Source organism: Oncorhynchus keta, chromosome 25 (genome assembly GCF_023373465.1).
Source record: "Oncorhynchus keta strain PuntledgeMale-10-30-2019 chromosome 25, Oket_V2, whole genome shotgun sequence".
NCBI classification, from domain to species: Eukaryota; Metazoa; Chordata; class Actinopteri; order Salmoniformes; family Salmonidae; genus Oncorhynchus; species Oncorhynchus keta.
In genome coordinates, this window is record NC_068445.1 from 10,286,989 (window position 1) to 10,306,850 (window position 19,862).

Here is a 19,862-nt window from a genome sequence, read left to right on the forward strand (position 1 = left end):
CTTTCCCTCTTTCCTATTTCTATCATGTTAAATATTAGCCAGTATCAAGTATCGCCCATCAGTAGGCCTAATAACCGAACATATTCAACTGTAGTTTCCCATTAGGTGGTACAGCCTACATTATAATTTCATTTAATAACATTGTTTTGTTTACCTTCATTTGCTTTCTCTGTAAAGGATGTCACAGCCATGCCAGTTGTTGCTGAGGATCATTAGTAACAGTTGATAACATTTTTAAAAAAGACATGTAGGCTAATTCAATCGCTTTGGAGCGGGAGTCAGACCAAATAGTATGGCGTCCATTTATGAGTGATCCACATATTTTACTTAAACCTGGAAATGAAAATGAAGTATTCCTGTAATAGAAATAACTGTCTTCCATGACATTATGAGAGGAGGGTCATATGATGAATCTTGCTTCTGGAATATACAGTAGGTAATGGTCTATACTGTAGGGCAGGGCAGAGAGGACCAGTGGCAGGTGCCTCAAGGCTTCCCTGCTCTGTTTTTCTCAATTGCTAAAACACTAAAACTAATTGGCTGAACAAAGTTCTCAGTTGCCTGGACTCATTTAGCTAATTATGCAGTCTGATGTCAATACCTTAAACCATTTCACATGATAAAACACAATTTGCAGATCTCACTTAGACTTTTCAGCAAAACTCTAAACACATTCTCGTTCTCAAAACACATTCTGCACTCTAATGCACATGTCATCCATACTGGTAAACACAAGTGGCAAAAATCAAATACAAATAGAGAACATATGTCATTGATTGAACACAACCACTCGAAATTGATTTAACCTGTTTCAAATGATGCGACACAACCAATATAAGCCAGTTCAGAGAGCAAACAGGTTGTTGAAGGTGGGAAGGAGAAAGTCTGAGAATGGATACTGTAGTACAGTGCATTGTAGGCTGTATACTGTACAATGGACACATTGTATGGCCCTGAACATTGTGTTTTCCATTTATTACAGTTTTTCTCAGTCGCTTTGGTGCATTTCTTAGATCAAAAGTGCACTTCTTGATACTATTTGTACAAATTCCAAATCATCTAGTCACTTGTGCACATCATTAAAGCAATTTCTTATTCCTTTGAACAAATTGCAATTGATAATGTACAAGTGTCAGCTTTTTTCCACATTATCAATTGCTCATGTCATGTTGATCAAAATATAGTAGATGGTTCTCTGTTGAATAGTCTTACCCCTCAAAACATCTAGGCATTAGTTCCTTGCATAAGCCATTACATGCTAAATTGTTGAACTATTTGTCATAAACTATCAAGCATAGTTGTACACATTTCTATTAGACCTTTTGTACAAAAACGTGAATTGATGAATCGTGCAGGTGAAATTGACCCTCACTCATGAAGGAATGAAAAGTGTTAGTTCAACCAACAATCAACCAGTTGTCTAAATTGCTCAAAGTTGCATCTCATGAATAATCAATTGGCAAGCATATATAGACAGACCACAACACAGAGTTGCAATTTTCCAATAATGGATGGACCAGGAAACGAACAGGGTCAACAGCCAAGAGGAGCAAGGATGCGTGGTGGAAGGCAAAACAGAGGAAGAGGCAGAAGAGGACATAGGCGCATATCTGATGACATAAGGGCCACTATTGTAGACCATGTTGTCAATCATGGCCTTACAATGGCTGAGACGGGTCGAAGGGTGCAGCCGAATATTAGGAGATCAACCGTGTCCTCAATAGTTCAAACGTTTTGAAGAGAGAACAGGTATGTCCACCAATGTACAGTGCACTGTTACTGTATATAAGCAGTATACTGTATACTTCCTACAATGCTTCATATTACAGTAGTCCACTTGTATTTCACAGCATACAGAAATATACTCTATACAGATACATGCTGCACCTTACATGCACCCACCTGTATGTTTTACAGTAAAATGTGTGTTTGCATAGTTTTTGTCTATGTGAAAGTGTGCGATGCATCACTGCATTTCCCCACATAGGACTGCAAGATTACCTCAAACCGGTGGCAGAGGATGCCTTTTCACACCTCAACAGGAGGAGGCTATTTGCACCATGGTCCGAGCAAACAATGCCATGAGACTCAGGGAAATACAAAGGACCATTATAGAAGACAACGATGTCTTTGAAAACATCCATACGGTTAGCATCTCAACCATCGACAGGGTGCTGCATAGAAACCAGATGAATATGAAACAGCTGTAGCGTGTACCATTCCAAAGGAATGAGGACAGAGTTAAGGAACTACGGTACCAGTATGTACAGGTAAAACATATATCTATGTAACTACTTTACAGCAACATTTTATAGTGATACATACTACAGTAAGCATAAACTGCACACATTTCCATTGCTGTGGAAGGAACATGCAATATATGTACATTTTATGTCTCTTCCTTACCAAAACAAATTCAACTGTGTGTTCTGGGATATAGCGTATAATGGAGTTGGAATCAAGTGAACCCTCTCACAACTTTGTATATGTGGATGAGGCTGGCTTCAACCTGACCAAATGCAGAAGGCGGGGTCGGAATATCATCGGTCACAGAGCTACTGTGGATTTGCCAGGCCAACGGGGAGGAAATATCACCATGTGTGCTGCTATTTCGGAGCATGGTGTCCTAGCCCATATCCCCCTTATAGGGCCATACAACACTCAGCATCTACTCATCTTTTTAGAGACTCTCTACGGGGCTCTCATCCCTGATGATGAGAGGGGTCTGTTTAGAGAGGATTTCCCAAAGTATGTGGTCATTTGTGATAATGTGAGTTTCCATCGATCAAACATCATAAGGCAATGGTTTGTGACCCACCCGAGGATGCTCATAGAATTCCTCCCACCTTATTCACCATTCCTTAACCCAATTGAGGAGTTCTTTTCAGCATGGAGGTGGAAGGTGTACAATCGTCAGCCACACACACAGATGACCCTGCTGGCTGCAATGGATGCAGCATGTGAGGACATCACAGTAGACGCCTGCAGAGGATGGATAAGGCATTCCAAAAGATTCTTTCCACGTTGCATTGGAAGGGAAAATATCCGGTGTGATGTGGATGAGAATATGTGGGCCGACAGACAGGAACGTCTGGATGTGTACAGACAGCACAACAGTGCTGCGGGCAAAGTTGTGCCTTAGGGTGGTTTCCTGTGTTTCTTTCTATTTTCTTTTTTTTCCTTTGTGCCCCTTGGGTTGTCCAGTCTCTTTCAATCAATAACCCACATACAGTAATATGTAAATAGTACTGTTGAAATTGATATATGCCATAGAAGTGCAGCCTTGTGCATTTTCAATACAGTAGCTGTCATTCAAACTGTAGCCTAAGTTTACATCAGGTAATACTGTCAAAGTACACAGTTACATTGACAACATGCCTAAACATTTTGACGACCTTGTTCGTGAACAATGACTCAATGACTTATCATTCTGATGACACTGACATGATCATTGGCATGAATATTTTCTTTTGAGAGATGTACTAAGGATTTTTAGTGACTGACTAGCTTTAGAAACATATCTATTGTATATTGCAGTTTGTACAAATTGTTCTGAGAAATGCACTTATTATTTTGCACATGTTAGGGATGATGTGAAAAATGCACCAAAGCGACTGAGAAAAACTGTAACAGTGCTGACTGCTCAATAGATTTTGACTGGTTGCAGGTTCATATCAACAAAGAACAAGAATTACAGTATCACAGAGACAAAGGACAAGTTTGTGAGATACAGGGTACAGTACTGTAAAAATAGGGGTACAAGGAGGAATAACAAAAAACAAAATTGCAAAGAGCAAAGCAGAGTAGTAATTTCTGATCAATTTTGAGCTACTATGATAGAACATGTTTTCGTTCATCAAAAGACAATGACGGAAAAATATGAATATTTTTTTTAGATTAGAAATGTACTTCTCTCTGAGAATTGTATGTTTTGAACAATGTGTTTTCTATTTTTCGGTGTATTGTTTACTGACTGCTTGAGAGTGTATATCATTTTGATCACTTTGTTTATGATTGATTGATGCCCCACCCAATCACGGCCAGTTGTGAAACAGCTTGGAATTGAACCAGGGTCTGTAGTGACACCTCTAGCATTGTGATACAGTGACTTAGACCGCTGCGCCACTTGGGAGCCATTTTTCTCCAAATTTGAAATAATCTTTAAAGTTTTCCAAGACCTCTGGTGAGAAGAAGCTATCCGTCCTGTTGGGGGAGGACGCAGAGAGCTCTGTGTTGGCAGCGCACTACATTGCTGCCTGCCATAAGATGAGGGACATTGTCTGTCTGACAGACCAACCAACCTGCACATGTCTTCTATGCCATTGTTCTTGTTAACGCTATTGGCCACTGTATGTTTATTTTTTCATTTCTGATACAACCCCATCCCCCCACCGTTGATTATTGTTGTTTATGACTTGTCCTGTTGAGTTGACAATCTTGATATCTTTTTTTATGATCTTAATACTGTTAAAAGTATATTTTCACTTCCAATGTATGCTTTGGCAATATGTACATTGTTACGTCATGCCAATAAAGCAATTTGAGAAAGAGAAAGAGATCGAGAGAGAGAGATCGAGAGAGAGAAAGAGGTCGAGATCGAGGTCGAGGTCGAGAGAGAGAAACAGAGAAACAGAGAAACAGAGAAACAGAGAAACAGAGAAACAGAGAAAGAGCAAAGTGAAGATAAGGATGGTAGAGAAAGGGAGAGAGAACTAAATTCCCCGATAGGTTCAGCAACAGTTTAGACCTCCCATCTATAAGGCAATATACTGTATGTGTTCTGTCAGTTGGCATCTCCAGCCCCTGATGATATATCTGGGCCAGAGGGATAGGACACTTTATCATCAGCTTCTCAGTATCAGCCTCCTACAACTTCTGGCTTTACACCAACAGAATAATATAATACCAACAGAATGAACCATTATTAATGAGATCAAAATAAAGGAGGTACTGATATCTAAGGATCCTGCTTCTCTAGAATCTATCCTAGCTGTAACTTAGAACTGCCCAACAGTGGCAGTTGCACTGAAATGGGCTATAGTGTCATAATACACATTTATATGCCCTACTTTGGCAAGCGATATCGGTATTTACAGACGCAGTGTGGTTTTTATTGCCCACTCCTGCCTTTCGCTTGTTATTCACGCACATCTCTCAAAACCCTAAAACACTGTCCTTTAAGTACATCAAATACACTTTGAGCATATCTCATGAAGTGCACATTGTACGCAATAGCGAGAATATCTGCAAAGGGGTGGATGGCGGATGCCTTCCCCTTTTATGCCTTTCTGAATCTCTCCACAGTACGACTTATATCCCATGCATAATTCAGCCAATGCTTATCAATTTGATGTTGTCCATCCCAGCTAACAACAAACGTTCCCACACCTTTCTAGACCGTTCCCTTGAGTCATTAGGTCATTACTAAAAATGTTCATAGAAATGTTCCAGTGTCGTGCAAGGACGGTTTCCAAGAGACCATTCCCTTAATGTCAAGCAAAACTTCCCCAGTACGTGTTTCATCGGAACGTTGCAAGAGCATTCCTGTGTCCAGTTTGATGGTTAGGAGAGTATTCCATAAATGACACACCAAACATACACAAAATGTTCTCAGAATATAAGATTTGAATGTTCTAGACACATTTCATTGGAATGTTGCAAGAACATTCCTGTGTATAAGTCGTTAGGATGGTCCCAAAGAAACGTTTTCCCCCAAAGTTACACATCACCCCTTGTCTCTGTTGTTGAGCCCATCGAGGCCCTGAATGGTGAACCACGTGGAGGTATTACCCTGAAAGAATAGTAATTATTTTTTATTTGAGTGATCCCACACTATGGGCTGGCCTGGAAATACTCAGCTTTGCTTCCAATAATCCAGTATTATCCGTTTTGCCAGTTAACCGTTATATGCAAATTGCTATTTTATTTTCATAGACATTCAGCAGAGGGGATTTTTTTCCCAGGTAAGATGAAATGTGTCATAGATATCTAGTCACATTTACAATACTCCTAAAACAAATTGAATACACCTGAGTCTGAAAGTTTTTCTTAATGTCCATATGCCCTACCTTACATAGAATACATGCATGATCATTCTACACCAGCTACAATTTTCCCAGGGCATTGAAAAAGCCTGATGCTTCATAGCTTTTGAATATTAATATGGGTTTCATTTGATCGTGTTACGTTTCGAAAGACAGCTGGTCAAGTTAGAGACAGACAGTGGGGAGTATAACAGTGAGCAATAGAAACAGGAAAACGAATGTCACGATGCCCCACAACAGGAGCATAGAGAGGACAGAGGAAACTTAATGTGTCCAGAATACACTGCTGTTGTAGCTCGCGGCATCAGAGCTGCAGCCTCACAGGATCAGGGTATGTGGCCCTCATTTAACCAGCTGTTTAAACCCCCAAAACCTTTCAGTCAGCCTCCGGCATCTCTCAATGATACAGACAAAACATAGACGAGAAAAGGCTCCTTCTACCAAACAACAACTGATCCAAGAGTAGCACACACACACACACACACAGAGAGAGAGGGGGGGGGGGTGAAAGAGAAGCCTCTGATCTTCACCTCAAAGTTTACTGGGAAACGGACAAGACGCTGTTGATGTCTTTCCTGTTACGTTTACAGAAATGTGCTGTAAGTGAGATTGACATCTTATTTTTCACCTCATGCAAAGACATTGTTTTTTTGCCTCAACCACTCCATCTTCTGAAAGACATATCGGACATAGCAACACTATCCGCACTACATTCCCAGCTTAAAAAACACATAACCCAATGGACTCTGGTGGCCTTTTACATGTCTTTAGTAGAACTAACTAACTCTGCCAACATCTTATGCCAGATTAATGGCACTCTAATCATAGTCAGCACTGTAAAATGAGAGCTGCGATCAGAAGATAACGTTTCTTTACACAAGGTGTACAATAGATCAGGGAGATCAGGGAGACACATATATGCCCAGACAGACACAACAACAGCAACGATCCCCAGTCATGCTGCACCAAGCTCTGGTTAAAAAACAAATGAAGTTCCCCGGGTGCCGGGCCTTTTATAGAGCTACCTGCTAATTTAATTAATTACCTGTGTGAAAAATTCAGTAGATCGCACCACTTGTTCATAAATACATAAGGAGGTAAGTAAGCAGAATAAAAAATAAAAAAAACATTAACAATTAACACACTGCTGGTGTGTCAGTGACACAAACGGAAATGATCACATCTGCCGTGACCGAGCCCCACCGTTGTTTGTCATTGAGATTGAGTTGTAGATAGACAGAAGTGGATGAAGAAGATTAAGATCTTTGAGGGTCAGAACCATTTTAAGGTGTACAGCCTCCACTTAGCCCTCCAGCAATCTAGACGCTCTCCGTTGTTCAATTCCATCCAGTCCTTTCAGGTCTATAGGGATACGTAAAGAAAACACGTTGAAAAAGATGTGGAAAAGACATGAGAAAGCTCACTGAAAAAGAGACCCTGGTTTCAGTTGGGATTCCCTGTATGAATAAAGTTTCGTCAAAAAAAATAAATAAAAGAATTGTCCAGGAAGTAGAGCCCTCAGCACCTGTTCAGCTCCTCACTCTGTACCTCTTCTCTCCCTTTCTAGCCCACGGAGTTCCAAACAAACAGTGTGCTTGGTCCCCTGCTGTGGCCCTAATACATGTAGATCAGGTGCATCCAGGGGGAGTTGGAGCTGTCTGGACCATCTCGGGTCTTTCATTACATTCAGCCTGGCCACTGTTGCATATGCATAGCCATGGCTATGTACATAAGGTAACTCAAGACTATTAATCAATGCAAGGCCCTGAATGGTCAGCCTGTTAATTTTTATGTTAAGTATTCATTAGTCTGAACTATGTCACCACTCTACCCCACTGCTTCCTCCCTCTCACTACTTATCTCCCTCTACAATGCCTCCTGGGGCAGAACATTGCAACCCTTAGCTCTCCTATTCTAGTCCCTCTCACTCTCTATTCACAGCCAATCTTCTCTGTGCTGCAAAACACTATATATCCACCTCAATCTCCCACTCTCCATTCCCAGACAATCTTCTCTGTCTTCCTCCCTCTAAGATAGCTCACAGGTGCAGAAGATACAAAGCTGAAACATAATTGTTTTCACAGACCTGACAGATGTAGAACATGCAGTACAGCTTCCATTAGCTCACTTTCAACAGCTGAAAATGTCACTGTGCATCATAATATTTGCACCTGATTCAATAAAAAAAATGTCTGCCTATATTATACATTTAAAGAGTTTCATTCCAAAATGCTATGTATACAGTACATTTTCAGAAATGTTGGTAAATTAGCTTTTATTGTTTAAAAACAGTGAAAGGGATTGGTGTGTTTCACCACATAATCATGGCATGGGGTTGTTTAATTACAGAAATTTATTTTTTGAAATCTATCACTTCATGGTTTCATTTCAGAGACAAATAATCATGTTTTGTTGCAAAACACTATATATCCACCTCACTCTCACAGAGAAATAAGAAGTTCTGCTAGGTTTTGCACAGTCAAGTGTGACAAAAACTACATTTTTTAATAAAGAGCCGTACAAATGATCCATTTGTGACATCAATATTAAAACATTGTAATAATGGATCAATACAGTAATTTGAGATCTTTATGTAAATGATTTACATTTGACATTTTAGTCATTTAGCAGATGCTCTTATCCCGAGCGATCCAGAGTCCATTCATCTTAAGATTGCCAGGTGAGACAACCACATATCACAAAGTTTACATATACATGGTATGAACATTCCATTCCAGCTAAACAATGGTTATATAGCATTTTGAAACAAAACCCATTTTAATACACATCTCAAATATATGATTTAAAAATGTGAGAATAGTCATATCTTACACGCACATGAGAAACCCATAAGAAATCACTTCTGATGAAAAAAAACATGCATCTGAGAAATTGTTGGATATAGCGTTTTGGAATGAAACTCTTCATTTGCTATTCATATAGTTATTTAATGTCACACACCCAGGTCATAAGCACCATCACAGTGCATGCTTACTCAGATGTGTACTCTGCATGATTTCCTCATGGTTAAAATTATAATCAAGACTTTCCCAGAGGTGAAATTTGCCCAGGCAGGTATCTGTGCTTAATATAGTAACATTTGCATTCCAAAATGTTACATACTCGAAGGAAACATAGCTCTGAGGTGCAATATGCAACTTCAGTGGGGGGGAGATTGAGTCCATTTCCCCTGCAAAGCCACAAACACATACCCGTTTGCATAATGACACAAATGAGTATGAACATTTTATAGAGCTGGTTCACATGAATATTATGTGCATTCCACATTTTCCTTTTCACACCCATTCAGATGCTTGCGTTCTACACCTTCCTGTCCCTGTGACCACCCCTCTTGTGTTCATTTACACTCTACCTGAGGAAATAGACATTGTGAAAACACCTGCATAAATCCTCCTTGGAGGCTTGGATGTGGATACCATACACACTTGAACCCAAAGTCAGAGGAAAAAACAATATCCTATTCGTACAGTGAGAGGAAGAGCAATTCCATATTTATGTTTTTCAATTTCATCACAGTTTCCTCTTTGAATAAGATATAGGTATAGCTTTGAATCTCTTTGTCGATGTTTGTTTTTACATTTTTACATTGGTTTATTACTTACATTTTCAAGTTCATAACTGTGCACTCTCCTCAAACAATATCATGGTATTATTTCACTGTAATAGCTACTGAAAATTGGACAGTGCCGTTAGATTTCTGCCAAATCAGGTATGTCTATGTCCTAGGAAATGTTCTTGTTACTTACAACCTCATGCTAATTGCATTAGCCTATGTTAGCTCAACCGTCCCGAGGTCAAGACATCGATCCTGTAGAGGTTTTAAATCAAAAGACAGATATGCCATTGAAGGTAGCAACTCGCATGTCCCACCCACCTGTGGACCTGTCTTTTTCAGACATCTACGGTATTTCCAGTGTTTGAGGAGTGCAAAATCCACTTGTCACTTAAATCTCTCTGAATTGATTTCTTTCATTTAACTCCTGCGACTTTCATACTCTTGCTTGTGCCTGTCATTTTTTCCCGTTAAAATTACGACCGTGGACATTTTTGTAATGACCTGTCAAACACAACCTGGTAATGGCTGAATTGGGTTTAATGAAATATATTGTCTTTCCGTTGCATCTCCTGTATAAGAATGCTAAAGCTTAGTCTAGGATTTAACCCACCGTCTCAACACTTGAATCACAGGAAAGAGAAAAAAGATAGCTTTTTTTGAAGGGTGTACATTTTTTTGTAATAATTTAATACATGTAACACTTCAGGTGTCGTAGGTGTGTGGAGTCAAACGCAGGAGACAGTGAGTGCAAAGCTGTGCGTCTTTAATAGCGCCAACGCACCACAGGGTGCTCACAATAGTAACGGCCCCAAACACAGGGAATGAGAATGTACAACGGAAAAAGTAACGACCAGGCACTAACACGTACCTCTACAACAGAGCCGAAGGTTACACTGAAATAATCCCGCACAACAACCAGGCGGGCCGGCTGTCTAATAAAGACAAACTAATTAACTGATTACACATGAACAGGTGCTACCACTAAACATACAAGGAGGGAGAGGAAAAACAATCAGTGGCAGCTAATAGGCCGGTGATGACGACCGCCGAGCGCCAACCGCCCGGGAAGGGGAAACACCCTCGGTCGGACTCGTGACAGTACCCCCTCCTGACGCGCGGCTCCCGCAGCGCCGACACCGGCCTCGAGGTCGCCCCGGAGGACGAGGTGCAGGGCGATCCGGATGGAGGCGATGGAAATCCCTCAACATGGATGGATCCAAGATGTCCCTCACCGGTACCCAGCACCTCTCCTCCGGACCGTACCCCTCCCAGTCCACGAGGTACTGCAGGCCCCTCACCCGGCGTCTTGAGTCCAGAATGGCCCGGACCGTGTACGCCGGGGTCCCCTCGATGTCCAGAGGGGGGGGAGGGACCTCCGGTACCTCACTGTCCTGCAGGGGACCAGCTACCACCGGCCTGAGGAGAGACACATGAAACGAGGGGTTAATACGATAATAGGAAGGGAGTTGTAATCGATAACACACCTCGTTTATTCTCCTCAGGACTTTAAAGGGCCCTACACACTGCGGACCCAGCTTCCGGCAGGGCAAGCGGAGAGGTAGGTTTCGGGTCGAGAGCCAGACCCTGTCCCCCGGTACAAACACGGGGGCCTCACTGCGGTGGCGGTCAGCACTCCTCTTCTGCCGTCCACTCGCTTGTCGTAGAGATTCCTGGACGGCCCTCCAGGTCTCCTTGGAGCGCTGTACCCATTCCTCCACCGCAGGAGCCTCGGTCTGGCTCGGATGCCATGGTGCCAGGACCGGCTGGTATCCCAACACACACTGAAAAGGGGACACGTTAGTAGAGGAGTGGCGTAGTGAGTTCTGAGCCATTTCAGCCCAGGGAATGTATCGTGCCCACTCCCCTGGCCGATCCTGGCAATACGACCGCAGAAACCTACCCACCTCCTGGTTCAATCTCTCCACCTGCCCATTACTCTCGGGGTGATAACCGGAGGTCAGGCTGACAGAGACCCCCAAGCGTTACATGAACGCTCTCCATACCCGAGACGTGAATTGGGGGCCCCGATCAGAAACGATGTCCTCCGGCACCCCGTAGTGCCGAAAGACATGGGTAAATAATGCCTCCGCAGTCTGCAGGGCTGTAGGGATACCGGGCAACGGGAGGAGACGGCAGGACTTAGAAAACCGATCCACAATCACTAGAACCGCGGTGTTCCCTGAGACGGCGGAAGATCGGTCAGGAAATCTATGGACAGATGTGACCATGGCCGCTGTGGAACGGGGAGGGGTTGTAGCTTCCCTCTAGGAAGGTGCCTAGGAGCCTTACTCTGAGCGCACACTGAGCAAGAGGAGACATAACCCTTAACGTCCTTAACCAACGTAGGCCACCAATACCTCCCCTGAAGGCTCCCCACTGTCCTCGTCACCCCAGGGTGACCCGAGGAGGGTAGGACGTGAGCCCACCGAATCAGCTTGTCCCGAACATCAAGCGGCACGTACCTTCGCCCCGCTGGACACTGAGGAGGCGCGGGTTCAGCCCGTAACGCCCGCTCGATGTCCGAGTCCACCTCCCATACCACTGGGGCTACCAGCTTAGAGGCGGGAAGGATGGGAGTAGGTTCGGTGGACCCATCCTCGGTGTCGTAAAGGCGGGACAGTGCGTCAGCCTTCACGTTCTGGGAGCCCGGTCTATAAGACAAAGTAAACCGGAACCGGGTGAAGAACATGGCCCACCTTGCCTGACGTGGGTTAAGTCTCCTTGAAGCCCGAATATACTCCAGATTCTGGTGGTCGGTCCAGATGAGAAAAGGGTGCTTAGCCCCCTCAAGCCAGTGTCTCCACACCTTCAGAGCTCTAACCACCGCTAGCAACTCCCGGTCCCCACATCATAGTTACGCTCCGCTGGGCTGAGCTTCCTTGAGAAGAAAGCGCAGGGGCGGAGTTTTGGTGGCGTACCCGAGCGCTGTGATAGCACGGCACCCACCCCAGCCTCGGACGCGTCCACCTCCACTATGAATGCTAGAGAGGGATCCGGATGCGCCAACACGGGCGCATCAGTGAACAGCGCCTTCAACTTGTTGAATGCTCTGTCCGCCTGTGCTGACCACTGCAATCGCACCGGGCCCCCAGCAGTGAGGTAATGGGAGCCGCTATCTGGCCAAAACCCCGGATAAACCTCCGGTAGTAGTTGGCAAAACCCCAAAACCGCTGCACCTCCTTTACCGTGGTTGGAGTCGGCCAATTACGCACGGCCCTAATGCGGTCACCCTCCATCACCACCCCGAGGTGGAAATGCGATATCCCAGAAAAGAGACGGCTCGTTTAGAGAACACGCATTTCTCAGCCTTGACGTATAGGTCATGCTCCAGCAGTCTTCCAAGCACTTTGCGCACCAGAGACACATGCGCGGTGTGAGTGGCCGAGTAGATCAGAATGTCATCGATATAAACAACCACTCCCTGCCCGCACAGGTCCCTGAGAATCTCGTCTACAAAGGATTGGAAAACGGCTGGAGCATTCTTTAATCCATACGGCATGACGAGGTACTCATAGTGGCCGGATGTAGTACTAAATGCGGTTTTCCACTCGTCTCCCTTCCGAATACGCACCAGACTATACGCGCTCCTGAGATCCAGTTTTGTGAAGAACTGCGCTCCGTGGAACGATTCCACCGCCGTAGCGATGAGAGGTAGAGGGTAACTATACCCCACTGTGATGGCGTTTAGACCTCTATAATCGATACACGGACGCAAACCTCCCTCCTTTTTCCTCACAAAAAAGAAACTCGAGGAGACGGGTGAAATGGAGGGCCGAATGTACCCCTGTCCCAGTGACATATGTCTCCACAGCGGGTACACATGACTCTTGGGAAGCGCAGCGTCTACCTGGAGATCTATCGTACAATCCCTTCCCGGTCGATAAGGTGGTAATTTAGTCGCTTTCACTTTACTGAAAGCGATTGCCAAATCGGCATACTCGGGGGAATGCACACCGTGGAACCCTGGTCTGGACTCTCCACCAACGTGGCACCGATGGAAACTCCCAAACACCTTCCAGAACACTCCTCTGACCACCCCTGGAGAACCCCTTGTCTCCACGAAATTTTAGGATTGTGCCGGGCCAGCCAGGAGTCCCCAGCACCACTGGAAACGCAGGCGAATCAATAAAAAAACTGATACGCTCCCTATGATTCCCCTGCGTCACCATGTCCAGTGGGACCGTGGTCTCCCGACCATCCCTGACCCTAATGGCCGGCTATCTAGGGAGTGCACGGGGAAAGGAGAATCTATCGGCACCAGCGGAACCCCTAACTTAAGGGCGAGTCCGCGACCCATAAAGTTCCCAGCTGCGCCTGAATCGACTAGCGCCCTATGCTGGGAAGAGGGAAAAAAGTGAAGGAAAGAGATTAAGACAAACATATGGCCAACAAGGGATTCTGGGTGAGTCTGATGCTGACTCACCTGGGGTGACCGAGAAGCGTTCCGCCTGCCATCTCTACTCCCAGACGGACCCCCCAGCACCGATCAGACGTGTGTCCTCTCCGACCACAGTTGGTGCAGGGAAGTCGGAATGGGAGCGGAGGGGCTGGGTGGTGGAACGCACAGGACCCTCTCTGAACGCCCGCGGGCAGCCAGCAGATTGTCCAGTCGAATGGACATGTCAATCAGCTGATCCAGTGACAGAGTGGTGTCCCGACACGCTAACTCCCGGCGGACGTCCTCTCGGAGACTACACCTGTAGTGGTCCATAAGGGCCCTGTCGTTCCACCCAGATCCGGCTGCCAATGTCCGGAACTCCAGCGCGTAATCCTGGGCGCTCCTCCTCTCCTGCCTGAGATGAAAAAGTCGTTCTCCCACCGCTCGGCCGTCTAGAGGGTGATCAAACACGGCACGGAAGCGGCAGGAAAACTCTGGGTAGTGCTCCCGCGCTGAGTCTGGGCCATTCCAGACTGCGTTCGCCCACTCCAGAGCACGACCCGTGAGGCAGGAGATGAGGACACTCACCCTCTCCGCTCCTGAGGGAGTGGGTCTAACGGTGGCCAGGTATAGCTCCAGCTGAAGCAGAAACCCCTGGCAACCCGCCGCCGCTCCATCATAAGCCCTCGGTAGTGTCAGACGGAGGGTGCTGGAGTCGAGTGATGGGGAGTCCGGAGTCGGGGGTGCCGAAGGTGGAGAGAGGAGACCACTCCTCTCCCATCGGTCCATTCTCTCCATCACTTGATCCATCGCGGATCCGATCCGATGGAGAACGGTGGTGTGGTGGAGAACCCGTTCCTCCATCGATGGGAGAGGGTTGGCTGCTGCTCCTGCTGACTCCATTCAATTTGATTTAGGTGCGGGATTCTGTAACACTTCAGGTGTCGTAGGTGTGTGGAGTCAAACGCAGGAGACAGTGAGTGCAAAGCTGTGCGTCTTTAATAGCGCCAACGCACCACAGGGTGCTCACAATAGTAACGGCCCCAAACACAGGGAATGAGAATGTACAACGGAAAAAGTAACGACCAGGCACTAACACGTACCTCTACAACAGAGCCGAAGGTTACACTGAAATAATCCCGCACAACAACCAGGCGGGCCGGCTGTCTAATAAAGACAAACTAATTAACTGATTACACATGAACAGGTGCTACCACTAAACATACAAGGAGGGAGAGGAAAAACAATCAGTGGCAGCTAATAGGCCGGTGATGACGACCGCCGAGCGCCAACCGCCCGGGAAGGGGAAACACCCTCGGTCGGACTCGTGACAATACATTTGAAATGTTTACAAATTAGATGCGCTGAAATGAAGGCAACTTCCCAAAATGATTATAGCAACATGTCTGATCTCGCAAACAATGTAAAGTATGTATAGATATGTATAGATGTAATCTAAAGTAAAGCTTGTTGATTTTTTTTTTAATCTGAGGGTATCCTGCAGTTGACAACCTTGTTGAATTATGCCACAGAACGTGACAACAGTAATTAATGAGCTAGTCTAGGCTGCGCAGGTGAGTGCCGGTAGGCCTAGACCGAGCACGTTTTCAGTGGTTAATTTATTTATATATGAAAATACACCCGGTGTATTTATGCAAATGAGGCAAAATCGAGTGTGTTGTTTGGAGTAGCTTCATCTGTTGTCCAACTGTTGCATTTATTAGAATTTTTAAAACCTTTCAAAACCTTTCAGCAATTTTGATGACGGTTGCTAGTGAAGGTCAACATGAACAACTTGTGACCTTGATAACATTAAAAGGGGGAGATCTACAACAACAACAAGAGGCTGTTTCAGACGTGAAGACCGCAGCACTTGACAACGAAACTCATTTCAGGCGTTTGTATTACGACACGGGCCAGATAGTAGTGTTCAATTTATTACCGTGGAGGATGGGTATCAAAGCAGAGATTGAAATAGTTATAGTACTGTAGTGTACATTTTACATTTTTACATTTGAGTATTTTAGCAGGTCTCATCCAGAGCGACTCACAATTAGTGCATTCGTCTTAGCTGGGTGAGAGAATCACGTGTCACAGTCGTAACAAGTGCGTACACACAAACCTACTGCGTGATAGGATTTCAGATCTACTTCAGTCAATATGGAGACTGCTTTGGACAGTCATACATTGTCATCTCATGGTACCACAAACACTTGAACTGCTCACAACCTGCTCCATCAAATAAATTTAATGTAACAATAATGAACTGTATCATTTTGAGAAAAATGTTGCACTTGGGATTTCTTCATAGATGTATACTGTGTATAGTTGTTTTTTTAAGTTTGTAAATGTTTGTTTTTAGGTAGCCTAGTGGTTAGAGCTGACAAGGAGAAAATCTGTCATTCTGCCCCTGAACAAGGTAGTTAACCCCCTGTTCCTAGGCGTCATTGAAAATAAGAATTTGTACTTAACTGACTTGCCTAGTTAGATAAAGGTTAAAAAAATAAAAAAATAAAAATGGCAGTGTGTACTGTATGCAGGGTGTTATTAACAATGATGTACTGTATATAAACCCTGGATTGCTGATGCTATGTATTGGCCATTAAGAAACTTTAAAGTAATCGATCGGCCATATTGGCACTCCCCCATTGGGAGCAGTCCTCCATAGGAATGAATGGAATTCTACAGTAATTAAATGAATGTTTCAAGGACAGAATTCCATGTATTTATTTATATTTTGTTGTAGTGGGGACAGTAACATTACTAATCAAAAAAGATATATATTTTAAGGGAAAAAATTAGCATATTTTGTTATGTTTTATTTGTGTGTTTAGCTCACATAGTGTCATTTAAAAGTATGCATTAAGGTTTCTGTTATAGAATAAATGTGACCAAAACGAATGCCGACGTTAACAAATGCATTTCCAGCACTTCCAAAATATTTTTTACAATACCAATGTGCAGAGTAGTGATGGTGAGGGAGTTCCAAAATGGAGGTACTGTGGCTTCAATTATACCTTTGCTGTTTAGAACTATACAGTAAAATATATCTCCCTTCACTACTTATTCACCTTCCAACCAACTATATATAGAAAAACGTATCATTAATCAATCTGACAAGGGCAACAAAAAAAAACTTCACTACACCTAACATCGAGTGTTCCACACAGGAAATGAAGTTGTTCTGTGACTTTCTACTTCCGGGATTACTGTACGCGTGCATGTGTGTGTGTGAGTGTGTGCTGCATGCGTGTGCGTGCCAGTCGAGGCTGCCGAGGGGAGGACGGATCATATTAATAGCCGGAATGGATTGAATTAAATTGTATTTAACACATCAGCAGCCTCCACTGGTGTGTGCGTGCGCGTGCGTGCGTGCGTGTGTGTACACTCACACTGTCCCTCTGGCGGTCTCCGGCCAGGGAATTCTTTTGCATCGTGTGTTCCGCCTCTCAGACTTGGGGGTCTGATGAGAAAAGGAAAGGAGATATTAGAATAGTATGATTAAATGCCTTTCACCTGTGTGCCGATGCTTCTGCTTGAGCAATTCTGGGGGGTAATGTTTGGCCAGGCCTTATCCAGCATTGTTCGTCAGAGAAAAAGTATAATATCACTTCTAACCTTTCTGCTGTCTGATACAAGGCTTTGAAAAGTAGAATTTGAGTTGCAGATCATTTTCAGCAACTGTGGATGTAGCACTGCAGGTAGTCTGTTTTCCCCAACTGTGTTGGGAACTGTAGCCTACTCTGCACATTGGTATACACAACCTTGGTGGAATCTATCAATAAAAGCAATGTTTGTTATGAACTTTTAGGTTTGGGCACTCATTTTATAGTATGCAGGTAGTTTACACCAATGTTTTAACAATGGGCAAATCTCAAAACAGACTGTTCGTCATCTAGTCATTTGAGATGCAGACCAAGTGATCAACTGAGACAAATCAGGTGATGCAGTTTGTATGGGGCTTATTAAAGGTGCGAGAGTGCAGAATAATTGATGAATTTACGAACATGTCATGCCAGTTTTTATGACAGGTGTCAGTAAGGATCAGCCAAAACATGTAATTAAATTGAAGCCAGAACACAGTTACATTCACTAACCATCTTGATAACATGAAAACAGTCCAACCAGCTCTGCTAGGGTAAGTAAAATGGTCAGAGTGAGCTGTTCTCTTATTTGTGTCTGGAAAGTAGCTATCTAGTTCTTATCTCCCTCTATCTGAATTTACGAAGGGACCATCTGACCATGTTCTGAATTTACGAACGATCCAGAGCGCACTTCGACACCCCAGAGTAAATTTAGGAAAGCAGCCTAGTTTATGACCAGAGTACATTTGTTTCCATGGCAACCAGGTGAACTGTGTGTGTGTGTGTGTGTGTGTGTGTGTGTGTGTGTGTGTGTGTGTGTGTGTGTGTGTGTGTGTGTGTGTGTGTGTGTGTGTGTGTGTGTGTGTGTGTGTGTGTGTGTGTGTGTGTGTGTGTGTGTGTGTGTGTGTGTGTGTGTGCCTGCGTGCCTGCGTGTGTCCATGCTTGCACGTGTGTGTAGACTATTTATTACCTGTGAGTAAAGAGCTGTGCTGTACTCCACTGACCCATTAGCCTACATTAGAACCCAGGTGATAAACATCAGTGAATTACCAGCCAGTGTTATACAACCCTACTCTGTTCATATGGCCTAATAACCCCCAATTCCACCTGGCACACCCTCTGCAATTTCACAACTGACCAAGGTGAGCAAATACTAGTTATAATCCAAGTTTGTCTAACTTGCCACTAATATGTCCACTTTAGATAAACCAAATAAACAAAAGATTAGGATTAACCTCAGGTGGCAGGGAGGTTAAAACAATTTGTAGAGTACTGGCCAACTGCTTTGGTCAAGACAAGCACAGAGGAACAAGCAACAACAAGCCATATGCAGTGGCGACCCATTATTCAGGGTACCTGTTTTGAGCCCCACCTGTTTAGCAAAAAATAAAATTGTATTTGATTTTATTATTGTTTCAATGTCTGTTTTGCATGTTATTTTGGCATGAATACGTGTCACATATTAGTTTGCAAACCATGTAAAAACATGGTCTATTTTTGGCTTTCTTGAGTAAGGCAGCTCCAAAATGCAGGTGTTTCAGCCTAGCTCAGTGCTTTCATTGGTGGGGAAGCCAGCGGAAAATACGGAGCATAGGGGTTGGTAAAATTCTCTAGTTGCACCGTGATTGGCTCAGTGCTCTGTCACTCATTGGGACACTACGTCACTGCAAAATCTACGGGTAGAGCTCAAAAATGGAAGCCCCTTGGGTGCTGCCATAGAGTTACATTAGAAGTGCCTATCAAAGAAGACTCAAGGTCAGCCTCAACAGCCTTATTCTAAAATGGATTGAATTGCTTGTATTTTCTCATAAATCCACATACAATACCCCATAATGACAAGGCAAAAACAGGTTTTTAGAAATGTTTGCACATTTATTAAAAATAAAAACATAAACATGACATTTACGTACAGTACCAATAAAAAGTTTGGACATAACTACTCTTTTCAGGGTTTTGCTGTATTTTTTTTACTGTTTTCTACATTGTAGAATGCATTTCAATTAACAGGTGTGCCTTTTTAAAAGTTAATTTGTGTCTCATAAATACTGCCACAGGAAAGGAAGACCCAGAGTTACTTCTGCTGTAGAGGACAAGTTCATTAGAATTACCAGCTTCAGAAATTGCAGCCATAATAAATGCTTCACAGAGTTCAAGTAACAGACACATCTCAATATCAAGTGTTCAGAGGAGACTGTGTGAATCAGGCATTCATGGTTCTAATTGCTGCAAAGAAACCGCTACTAAAGGACACCAATAATAAGAAGAGACTTGCTAGGGCC

The 19,862-nt window shown here is 44.0% G+C and overlaps 1 protein-coding gene across 1 annotated transcript in view; it reads right to left on the reverse strand.

Annotated features, from left to right (window-relative positions):
- LOC118358124 (cAMP-specific 3',5'-cyclic phosphodiesterase 4D-like) overlaps nucleotides 1-19,862 on the reverse strand; it is a 53,650-nt gene that overhangs the window by 6,291 nt on the left and 27,497 nt on the right. The window contains exon 2 of the mRNA XM_035735603.1: nucleotides 17,392-17,462. Coding sequence (XP_035591496.1) covers nucleotides 17,392-17,433 — 42 coding nt within the window. The 5' untranslated portion in view covers nucleotides 17,434-17,462. The remainder of the gene's footprint in view (nucleotides 1-17,391; nucleotides 17,463-19,862) is intronic.